Consider the following 12,230-nt stretch of genomic DNA (forward strand, 5'->3'; position numbering starts at 1 on the left):
TTGTTAACACTCGTAACCCCCTGTCTAAACAAAAGTATGATCTAGCTTCTGAAGTCTGGCGTACGTGGCGCGGCCAATCAAATAAAATATTATCATTAGTTAGTTAATCAATAATTGTCTTATTTTTAAATGTTTTTTCTGGAAATATTTATCTAATACCGGAGGCCGATTTTGGCCGATACCGATATTACATAAATAGTACGATATATCGGTGCATCCCTAATACTAACTAAGTTGAGCGGAGTTTGATATGCTTAAAAACACTTTTCAGCGATTTGCCTAGAAGTAGTAATACAGGAAGCCATGACATACTTGTAAAAGCGTTTTATTTCAAAGGGCTCGTTGCTAATATTTCAATATAGAAGGGTTAATTTAATTTCACATGCGCTTCATGAAAGAAAAAAATGTGCGCGCACTGTCAACTTTGGCCTTACAAATAACACTAACATGAACGCGTGACGTTTTTATTCAGTGGCTCGCGCATGTGCGTAGGGGAGGAAAGACAAAGAAGGCGGCATTTTGCTATTTTCAATTAAAAAAAAACTTTATACTCCATTTAAAAACACTTTTTATTGCTTCGTTTTCAATTTACCAGTAATTAATTTATAATAGACAGCTTAAAACGATTGTGTTTACTCTGCAAGTTACCATTACGCAATTAGCACGGGTTTAATCTGTTCATAACAGCTCCGAAGAATTCTTGGGCAAGATGTTCTCGCGATCATTGAAATGTGTGTCAAAAAGCAAAATTTAAAAAGAAATGTTAAATAATTTAATTTTTCGTTAGAGGTTTCTGAATACGTTTTCGCGGCAATCTATACCTCTACTTGGAATGCTTATCGCGGCAGATTTTCGTCTCGATGTGGCTGACGGATTTTTGACGTCCCTATGTTAACTTAACAAACAACCACGTGAGAGAGGAGCATGCGCAAAGGGGATTTTTTCTCTCGTAGGCGGAACCAAAGCCGTCAGAGCGATCTTACCATACGCGATACGGCAGGATAAGCATTCCAAGCAGAGGTATGGATTCCTGGTTTTCGTGATATTTTCGTGTAGGGAGCTGTTGGCTTGCCACCACCCTCCTACGCATTGTAACCCGGCCACCTGAATTAATGGAGCCCTTTTAAAAGTCGCTTGATGACTTAGGCCTAAGGTGGTGCCTTGGGTATTAGCCTAGCTGATTATTATTATTATTATTAATTATGCTTGTTCCAGACTTTTCTCATTTATAAGCAGCCTTTTTCCGAACTAATGGGAAAAGTTCTTATTTCACCCAATTTTGTTCTTTCGAGACGTCTTTTGAAACAATCATTTTAATGTACATGTTTTAAGCAAATAATATTAGTAGTAAAAGAAGATGATTGTAACCCAGCCACCTGAATTAATGGCTTTAAAAGTCGCTTGATGGCTTATTCCTAAGGTGGTGCTTTGGGTATTAGCCTAGCTGATTATTATTATCATTATCTAGTAAGATGCTTCTAATATTACCAATTTTTCACAGATAAATGTGGATTTTATTAATGTCTTGGAAGTGACCAAGAAAAATTATATCATAATTCCTGATTCGAAAAGGACTCTTCTCAAGGCCATCGCATCTCCGGATTTTTTCAGGTACAATTTTCGTTTAAACAGATCATCCATAAACAACATTTCAGAGTTCACCCATAAAAGAATTTGTAGAATTTATCCATTGGCGGCATTTTAGAGCTCACCTTTAAACTAAACGAAGTTTTAGAGTTCATCCATTGGTGGCGTTTTAGAGTTCACCTATAAATAAAGTTTTAAAATTTACTCATAAACGAGTTTTAAGAATTCATCCATTGGCGACGTTTTAGAGTTCACCCTTCAAAGACATTTGAGAGCTCACCCATCAAAGACATTTGAGCTCACCCATCAAAGACATTTGAGCTCACCCATCAAAGACATTTTAGAGCTCACCCATCAAAGACATTTTAGAGCTCACCCATCAAAGACATTTTAGAGCTCACCCATCAAAGACATTTTAGAGTTCACCCATCAAAGACATTTTAGAGTTCACCCATCAAAGACATTTTAGAGTTCACCCATCAAAGACATTTGAGAGTTCACCCATCAAAGACATTTGAGAGTTCACCCATCAAAGACATTTTAGAGTTCATCCATAAACGCAGCTTTAGAAATTAAAATTCATCCATAGGCGACGTTTTAGAGTTGAATCCTTTACCTTTAGTATTATATTTTTATATTTGGCGTTATATTATTCAGCGGAGGAGCCATGTTTCTACCGACGCAAAAACTTGTCGTTTCTCGATTACTCCAGTCCTTAACGTTCCCGCACGGACACGTAGTCTTAACTAGCCACAATAGATGGGTTGGCAAGGAAACATGCTGCCTCGGTATCGGCAGACTACTGGCCTGCCACACCGTCACCATCAACTACCCGTCCGACCACTTGGAAATTCAAGCCGTCATCGAGGACGAAGCCATAGTCGAACAGTGTTCCAACTTTTTCTATTGGGACAATCTGTGGAAGAGGTCCAGGACTCGTACTAGAACAGCCAATAAGAGCGGCAAAATGCTTCTCTCCCCGTTGAATGGCAACAGGATACAAACCAGAGAGCTAGCTGCTCTGATCCAAAAACCAACCAGCGGCAAGTCAGGAATTCCCGTGTACGTTGGTAACCGGGAGACGTCGCCCGTGAAATCCACAGCTTGTAAGAAAGCTAAAAATAAGTTCAAATTGGAAGAGAAAGAAAAGTCTTCCGTTGTGGACAAGGTAGGCTCAATTTCAATTTCTCGCCTGTTGTACCATATGCATGTTATATTAATCCAAAGGTATGTCTGCTATTACGCGCTACGGCTTGTTTTTAAATTGCGAAAATTTCCCAAAGCTTCTGTTAAACCTGGCGGCAGAAATGTGTAATTCGTGAACCACCAGAAACGTGGAAGTTCATTCTCCCTTTGAAGCTAGTGGCCGAAATGTTAAATTATATATACTTTAATCTCCCTTTCATGAGAGTTATTCGGAAAGTGACGTCATCTTAGAAAGAACATCGCCATCTAGCGATCGTATGCGTAACGTCGACGAAGCTCTCAATAAATCTTTTTATTTTAGTCGAAATAATTCTGGTGTATGTAACGAGTGACGAAGATATGACGTCATAAAACGATAAACGTCTTCACCCAAAAATCAAAATCAAAATACATTCTGAAACGCCAGTCCTAAGCCTCGGTACTATTGACATATTGTATGAAGTCTACTAAAAATGTGTAGTTATTCTAAAAATAACTCAGTTAAGGTAAACACGCGGATAAGGAACTGATATACTTATGTGAAATGTAATTATAAACGTATGCTCATACTTATGGAACAATGTTTTAGAGTTATAGTTGTACGTAATTCGGATTTCGGCAAAATACTTCTTTTCCCCGATAGTTGCAAGAATGTCTGCACAAAGCTGGAGTCAAAGGAGATCCTGTACTGTTGGTTGTTAATTTCACATCTTTTAACGACTTCGACGAAGACGGTCTTCGTTGGCTTCTGGACACGGTTCAGTCGCTTATTATCCACGGGGATTGTGGTTGGCTTAGGGTACTTCGCAACACCGACAACGTCCTGCATTACATGCAACTCCTCTTCTTGTCCGATCGCGAAAGAGACCGAAATTTGCTCTATTCCAGATTCGTCAGTAGAGTGCGGAAGAACCTTCGTGTCCTTTTCTGCGCAGACAGTGCCGCCACTGTAAGTACTTATCGGATACTCAATAAAACCAGAAGTATATAATATATCTCATATCGGATACGTATCCACCTATTTGATAAAAGCCTTCGCAGGGTACATAGAGGTAGTTTTCAATGATTGTGAATTTCTCGTGGAAGCATACGGTGCATTTCAGTTCAAAATTTACCACGTGTATTACTTGGCTTATCGATGTAAAATATAAATATTAAACTCTATAGGAATATTCACTTATTTATAAATGTTTCAATCGAATTACATTTACCGTATATGAAAATGAATATAAAGAAATATATTTTATACTTCTGATAAACCTAATGGCCGTAGCTCTTTCATTAATATAAAAATCAATTAGCGGGATATATTCGAACTGTACCCATTTCTGTCTCACGTTAATGGTACAATAAATATGAACTCTTGGGGCGAAGGTGACTGGGCTCAATACGCCAAATATGTATCCAGAGATTTGCAGGTTAGCCAATCTTGTATGACCTTTTTGCAATGTATTTATTCCGAGTCATTTTCATAAAGTATCAAGTCAACGCCGTTCACGTTAACTTTCTCACGGAAGTGCACAATATGATTCGAAACAAATTAGGTTGCTTGGTTCATCCCGCCTTCTTAGGAAGGGCTTTGTACTGGCTTGGTTACTTCTTGAACCATCCATTCCCAGATAAAAGTGACTCTTGGAGTAAAGGCCTGTCGGAGTTATCGAGGATCCGTGTAGCCTTGGGGGAACTGGAACAGCAACTCGAGCCGTTGCAGGAACGTTACAGATCCGTCGACACCAAAATCGAGTCTTGCGACGATTCCATTTTCGCTTGCGAGGAAGAATATACCATGGTAAGGAAAATCATATAAGATGTTTCATAAGTTAGTCGGAATAATTACTTATAGCTAATGGGGTGGTGGAGTGTTTCGCACTTTCGCCACGCAGCGAGAGGAGCCGGGTTCGATCCCAGCTTGCGGCACTGAGTGAAATCTCGAAACTACTACTTCTGCATTGAGTTTGCAAGTTATCCTTCACTGGTTAAAGGGGTTGTCTCGAGTTTTTCGCTTTCCCCTTTGCATAAAAAAATAGATGAGGTTATTGGTAATAGTTAGTGGAGGGAGCTTTGGCTCGCGTGTCATGAAGGGCTTACCACCCCCCTCCTACGGATTGTAACCCGACGGCTAAGCTTAACGGCATTAAAAGTCGCTAGCGGACTTGGCCTATAGTGCAAAGGTGGGACCTGCAGCAATTTGCGACGACCTGTCCAACCTGCACCTGCCAAGTTTCTAACCTGTACCACCTGCAACCTGCAATCTTTCCTAAAACCAATGATCTACCCAACCTGCACCTGTAGGCTATTTCACCTGTCCAACCTGCACCTGCCAAGTTTCTAACCTGTACCACCTGCAACCTGCAATTTTTCCTAAAACCAATGATCTACCCAACCTGCACCTGTAGGCTATTTCACATGTCCAACCTGCAACCTGCGCAGGTAACCTGCAAATAACCCGCAGAAATACTAATAAAGACATATGTAGAGAAGTATTAATATATATTTTAAAATGCTAAAGAGTAAGCAAGTACATTAGTTCAATCATTAAAACGTATTTTTATATTTATTGTAATATTATCCAAGTCTGGGATATTATTTTAATATTAAATATTAACTGGTCTGTTAAACGCTTAACCTACAAAGAAAATAATCAACCAACGTCACCGGCCCCGTAGAAATTTAATTCTTGGGCTCCAAAATAAAACGTATTTTTCAGCTAAGGCCCACGAGTGACGAGACTAGGGTCAAAAACGAAACTAAAACAAAACCGGCTTTCGAAAATTGATATTAAGTCGAGGCGCGCGTGGAGAGAGATAGAGACCGGAGACTGGAGCTGGCGTGGAAAGAGTACGGGAAAACGTAATCCGAGAAGCAACACATTTCCATTCTCCCCGCGGTTATTTTAGCGAGGACAGGCACCAGTTCGTCACAGCATAGTATACATATTGCATACTCGTTTTCTTAGTTTTATGTTGCGGTAAAGCAGACCTTTCTTATATATGGCAGATTGGCAGGTAAACCGGCAAATCTGCGATAATATGATCTCCCCAACCTGTATCTGCCACTCTTTTCACCTGTCCAACCTGCAACCTGCAAAAAAAAATTCTATCGTGATCTGATCTGACCTGACCTGCACAGGTAATCTGTACAGTTCCCACCTTTGCTATAGTGGTGCCTTGGGTATTAGCCTAGCTGATTATTATCATTATTATTATTATTATTAGCTACATGAGTAAGTGACTTAGAATTGACACCACACCGAAAACGATAAGTGGTATTAGTGATAAAATAGTCAACTTAATAACAAATTATCACGCCTCGAAAACTACACTAGGACGACGAGACCTTATGACAAAGTCTGTACATAGAAAATATAGAAGAGGAATAGCCACTCCGCCAATGTATCGTATTTGGGTTCTATTGAAATATATATTGACCGGAAGTACCCCTTGCCAATACGTAGTTTTTTACCTTCTATAATTCATTTTAAACCACGTATAAGCTACTCCTCTCCTACGAATTCTATGGACTGACATTCACCAAAAATGTGTGGACCTTCTAGATATGATAGGCGTAATATAGGGAACTGATACACTTATAAACGTATGGTAAAATACTGCTGGTACGGTCCACTCGAAAGTAATAGTTCCGATTAAAAGTTGCAAGACCACTGCGCCACATTCGAAGAAGACTTGACTCGTTTCAAAGAACAGTTGCGAGAAGCCCAAAGCGAGACGGGAAAACTCTTACACAACAGTCAACCGATCTACGAGAGGGCATTGGATCAATTGTTAATGCTAATTCCTTCTCGTCTGCAAGAACTGAAAAGTTACAGAGCGCCACCGCCTGCTGTTACCAAAGTTCTGGGTGCTTTCTGCTTACTGTTCAATATCCCACAAAAGTAAGTGCGCTTGATAAATTAATTGTGGAATTGAGGAGAGCCAACGTTAGACTGGAAAGTAAAACATACCATCGATTTTGAGGAAACTATGAGCTTTAATAGTAAAATAACTACTTCGGCCTCTACTTGGAATGCTTATTCCGCCGTATCGCGTATGGCAAGATCACTCTGACGGCTTTGACCCCGCCTATACGAGATAAAAAAATCCCCTTTGCGCGCGCTCCCCTCTCACGTTGTTGTTTGTTAAGTTAACATAGTGACGTCAAAAAAACCGTTAGCCACATTGAGACGAAAATCTGCCACGATAAGCATTTCAAGTAGAGGTATGGATTCCCAATTTGATAAGTATCAGTAAAAGTCTCAACAATGGGACAAAGACGATAGAAAAAACTAGAAGAAAGACTGTCATACAATGAGAAAACTCGCAATAAGTTTGATGATAAATAAATGGCCAAACGAAAGGGGGAAACATATCAACTGCTTGCAAGTAAACATGACGATCCAAAAATCCCAGCCTTCGAAAGAGACGAAAGACGGCCAATGTACGTCGCTCAAAGTTGGTTACGGGTGTTCCTTTAAATTCCTCATCAAAGCTATTGTAGAGTTTCAGCAACCCATTACTAGGCGTAAAAGCGAACTTCTACGTCTCTACGTATGAGTCAAAATTTCGTTCCGCAAAAATTGTTTAAAAATTTTCACGTCTAGCGGAGCCATCTAGGTTTCAAATAAGGCCACGTTGCCACATGCACCAAGATCTTTCTAAAAACGTTACATAACATTTTGTTTGCTGTACGCCCTAACTAATTAAAATAAATGGCCTTTGTTTTGTTATATCACTCGTCGTCCGCTTTTTCGAATGCCGAATTCCTGTGTTCCCGACGTTCTCGGATCTGGCGTAGACGTTCGCGTTTTCGCCTAGAAATGGGTTACTGAAACTCTCTATTGAGAGCTTCCTTTTATTGTTGACAACTTTTTTTTAAGGATTTCTATTTCGTCTTTGAACCATTGATTGTCGCGTTTCAACTTCACGCGGTTGCATTCATATTTTGTTTATCAAGTTTTAAGTTCTATTCGTGACCTAGATAGGTAACGCTATTAGTTTTTCCTCATCTTTATTCGTAAATCTGATAATTTTTGCATCGTTTGCTTATATTTTGATACGTTTTTTTAAGTAAAAACGATCTTATGGCTTTTTTATTTCTCTGTAGCAGAGCTAGATCATAGGCGCAACCTCGGAGAAGCTAGCTCCATTATGCCATCTATAATCGTTTCGGTCCCTTAAAATCTTAAGGCCTATTCACACGAGCCGACATACTTGTAAAACTTTGTTGTCAACACGAGTTGCTCCTTGTGAATGGAGAAAATATTTCCACAACGTGTTGGACGCATAAACGCTTTTTGTTGGCCAATATTTGAAAAACGGCCGGTATTTTTAACCGAGGCTTCTCTTCAAATATTTAAATCCCATTATTTTGGTATACATCCTTTTGATGTATACACTAAATGATACCATTAATGTAAAATACCTTGATTAATATAAATTGACTTATTTTGTAGTATATAGAAGAGGTATTTCTAAAGAATTATTTTCTTCGCCGCTTGAAGCCCAAAATAGGCCTTAGTTTCCACCAAATCGTTGATCGCATTTATTTCTTCACGTTTCATAAATCGTGAAAAGTTGTGGTTAATGTTTAATAACTGACTGTTTGAAGCTTCGAGAACGCAAAGCAGTTCATAATGATCGAATACCTGCCGGCCCTTTTGCAACAATTTAATTGGGAAAACGTCTCGGAGGAAGTGTACTCTGAGCTCCGAAAACTGGTCGATGATCCTTCCCTCACTTTGGAACTAGTGGCGCAATCCAGCGAAGCTGCCGCCGCCTTGTGGCAGTGGATTCGAGCTGTCCATCATTTCTTACAGATCAAGGTTATTATTAACTCCCTTTGACCCCAAGGGCTGATCACTCCGCGTAATTGGTGTAAACGCTCCACGTAATGATTACCTAATGTCGACGTAATCTGCGTTGCCCGCGTAATCTTGGCGTACATTGCCTAATCTCGTCGTACTCCGTGTATTCTTCCAGTATTTCCCGCGTAATCTCGGCGTACTCAGTGTATTCTTACAGTATTCCCCGCCTAATCTCGGCGTACTCCGTGTATTCTTACAGTATTCCCCGCCTAATCTCGGCGTACTCCGTGTATTCTTACAGTATTCCTCGCCTAATCTCGGCGTACTCCGTGTATTCTTATAGTATTCCCAGCGTAATCTCGACGAACTTCGTGTATTCTTATAGTATCCCCTTTGTAATCTCGAAGTACTCAGTGTATTCTTACAGTATTCCTCGCCTAATCTCGGCGTACTCCGTGTATTCTTACAGTATTCCCCGCGGAATCTCGTCGTACTACGTGTATTCTCATAGTATTCCCGGCGTAATCTCGGCGTACTCCGTGTATTCTTATAGTATTCCCGGCGTAATCTCGGCGTACTCCGTGTATTATTATAGTATTCCCAGCGTAATCTCGGCGTACTACGTGTATTCTTATAGTATTCACAGCGTAATCTCGGCGTACTACGTGTATTCTTATAGTATTCCCAGCGTAATCTAGGCGTACTACGTGTATTTTTAAGTGATCAGTCCCTCGCTTTGATCCGATAAAATGAGGGATCAACGAATATATTTTCTTCCTCATAGTATTCGCACAAAGAACTATACGGGGAGATGTTGGAATCTCAGGCTTTGATCAAGGACAAAGAAGAGGCTCTGAAACGAGACCGCAGTACTTTGGAGGCGGTCGAAAACGAGTTGAACAGTCGACGCCAAGAATTGCGCGACTTGGAATCCGAAAGATCAGACATCACGGAGAACGTAACAAGTATTCAACAGAGAGCCGAGGTATTCCGACAGCTTCTTTACGCGGTTAGATGGGCGGATGACAGATGGATGGTCGAGGCCAAGCGGTAAGGACATCGGACAATATAAAATCATAAGTTACGTCATATAAAAGTAAGACAAAGCGATAACGGTTAATGTCAAGAGCGATTGTGTTAACCGAAGCTAAATGCATTATCCAATGGGTCCCTAACAAACGGCTGAGTTCTTAAATAGGCAATCTTAGCCAACTCAAAGACTTGGGTTGTCAGTATATGTTGCTTATTTTCGAAGAGCTTGGCTGCCGACAATTTTGTTTCTATAGCGGCTTAAGGGTAATTTAGTCAGCGGTGGCTGCGTTTACCGGCGTAAGCGTTAGAAATGAGTTCATGAAAATAAAAAATAAAAAAATAAATAACAAAAGGACTTGTTACTAACGTGTGCATTCTTTTTCTAAAAGAAGTTACCAGTTTCTATACCTTACAAATAAAGTTTGAGACTTAAACTATGAACTCATGGGGAAACGGAACAACTAGTTTAAAATATTACTACTCATCGTTGGCCAACTTCATTCAAAAATAATAGCGGCGGCGGTGTGCCGAAAATTTAAGTAAATCCGGCACGCCGACGTATCAACGGCGGCGTTGGGCTCTATTATGATTACATCTAAATAGTACTTTTATATTTTATAAATTCTTTAATATTTAATTTTTTTTCAATGATCGAAGAAAGGAACAACCTTCTCCAGAATCGTGGATTCTTTTCGTGGTGTCTCTGGTATATTCGGGACTATTTAACAGTGAAGACACGCTACTTTCACAATTGGATATCAAAGAATTGCTGAATAAGTACCAATTGAATGCTAGCGGGAAAGAAGAACCCCTTCGGGACACAGTGGATCTGTTTTTGTCCAACGATATTGTGGCGTTCTTAATGACCGAAGGAGTTCCCTCCGATGCCAATACACTGTCGTCCCTGCTGACTTTAAAACTGTATCTGATCCGCGAATCCCATTTCAAACATGTGCTTCTTTACGACCCTTACGAATGCGCTCGCAAATGGATCCATTTAGCGTGGGACCTGATTAACAAGGATGCCGACCCTGAGATCAACGGGGAATTGAACTTACTCACTTTTTCCGGTGACGACCCGCACCTCGTCGAATCTCTACGGAAGATAGAGCGGTCCCCTCAGAATGTAATACTTATCGAAGACTTGGAATATTTGGATAGCGGAACTATGGGCTCGCTTCTGAACTACTGCCCGAATCTGACGTTACTCTCGACGAAAGTATCTATCGCTTCATTGGAAGGACTCGGTTTCCCCAAAACATTCTGGGAACTTCCGATTATTGATATCGGTTGCACCAGAACCAAAGGTCTAGTCGAAGTATTGACCCATAAACTCTTGCAAGCCAGACATCCAAATCTATTTCGTCAAATAAGGTTTGATTTATTTATGGTTTTTGAAAAATATTCGTACTTCGTTTTTAGAAATCACCATATATTTAAACCCAATTTAGGGAACTGGAGGATTTGAGATCAGTCAGATGTCACGAAGCTGAGAGGACGGAGGCTGAGGTAGTCGAGTCTCTGCGGGGGAACGCTTGGTCATTGGAGAGGCTGGAGGAAATCAGTAAGAGACAAGACCAAATCGCCATTCGGATGAGCAAATTGGAATCGGACACTGAACAGGAGCTGATTCCACATCGAGATGTGGCCCACAAAATTGTATTATTAGCCTGTCGCGTCCTTCCGAAATTCAGACTCCTGACTCCCGGCTTGAATGTTTCTTCGAATTGGGTCTTCAGTAGAGCCTGCAACACCCAATGTAACTACCTTCGAGATTTCTCGTGCAAACCTAAGAACAAACCTAACTTATGGGAATTGTTTACTTAACATAAGAGGAATAGTTTATTTCGCTTACAGGAAATAGTTTATTTCGCTTACAGGAAATAGTTTATTTCGCTTACAGGAAATAGTTTATTTCGCTTACAGGAAATAGTTTATTTCGCTTACAGGAAATAATTTATTTCGCTTACTGGATATAATTTATTTCGCTTACTGGAAATAGTTTATTTCGCTTACTGGAAATAGTTTATTTCGCTTACTGGAAATAGTTTATTTCGCTTACTGGAAATAGTTTATTTCGCTTACTGGAAATAGTTTCGCTTACTGGAAATAGATTATTTCTATTATGCGAAATAGATTATTTCTATTATGCGAAATAGATTATTTCTATTATGCGAAATAGATTATTTCTATTATGCGAAATAGATTATTTCTATTATGCGAAATAGATTATTTCTATTATGCGAAATAGATAATTTCTATTATGCGAAACCGTTTATTTCTTTTATGTTAAATAAACTATTTATCTTATGGTAAATTGTCTATTCCTCATATATAAAATGATCAATTTGCAGATGACGACGAATTTGAGGCTAAGAATAAGTCTAATCCAAACGCCATAACGTCCCAACGACATTTGTGGGCGGTTTTTCGTAGCCTGTCTGCTTTTTTACCGCCAACTCGTCTCGAAGTCGTGATATCCCAGCTGGCCGTCGAAATAGCTGCAAATGACGGATCCGTGACGTCCCTGGAAGCTAAAGCTCTGATAGATTGCCACTATAACGTTGAGACCACTTCGATGAAAGACAAACCGTCGTGGCTGTCAAATCAGGCCAGTACCAGATAA

At 40.0% G+C, this 12,230-nt stretch overlaps 1 protein-coding gene across 1 annotated transcript in view; it reads left to right on the forward strand.

Moving 5' to 3' along the window:
• LOC149933398 (uncharacterized) overlaps nucleotides 1-12,230 on the forward strand; it is a 32,410-nt gene extending 20,180 nt beyond the window's left edge. Inside the window, exons 18-28 of the mRNA XM_090157288.1 lie at nucleotides 1,502-1,611; nucleotides 2,245-2,755; nucleotides 3,416-3,721; nucleotides 4,074-4,190; nucleotides 4,250-4,561; nucleotides 6,423-6,664; nucleotides 8,377-8,590; nucleotides 9,357-9,622; nucleotides 10,262-10,978; nucleotides 11,056-11,363; nucleotides 11,959-12,230. Coding sequence (XP_090013414.1) covers nucleotides 1,502-1,611; nucleotides 2,245-2,755; nucleotides 3,416-3,721; nucleotides 4,074-4,190; nucleotides 4,250-4,561; nucleotides 6,423-6,664; nucleotides 8,377-8,590; nucleotides 9,357-9,622; nucleotides 10,262-10,978; nucleotides 11,056-11,363; nucleotides 11,959-12,230 — 3,375 coding nt within the window. The remainder of the gene's footprint in view (nucleotides 1-1,501; nucleotides 1,612-2,244; nucleotides 2,756-3,415; nucleotides 3,722-4,073; nucleotides 4,191-4,249; nucleotides 4,562-6,422; nucleotides 6,665-8,376; nucleotides 8,591-9,356; nucleotides 9,623-10,261; nucleotides 10,979-11,055; nucleotides 11,364-11,958) is intronic.

The sequence above is a fragment of the Leiobunum rupestre genome, chromosome 8 (assembly GCF_980474605.1).
Source record: "Leiobunum rupestre chromosome 8, qqLeiRupe1.1.hap1, whole genome shotgun sequence".
Lineage (NCBI taxonomy): Eukaryota > Metazoa > Arthropoda > Arachnida > Opiliones > Sclerosomatidae > Leiobunum > Leiobunum rupestre.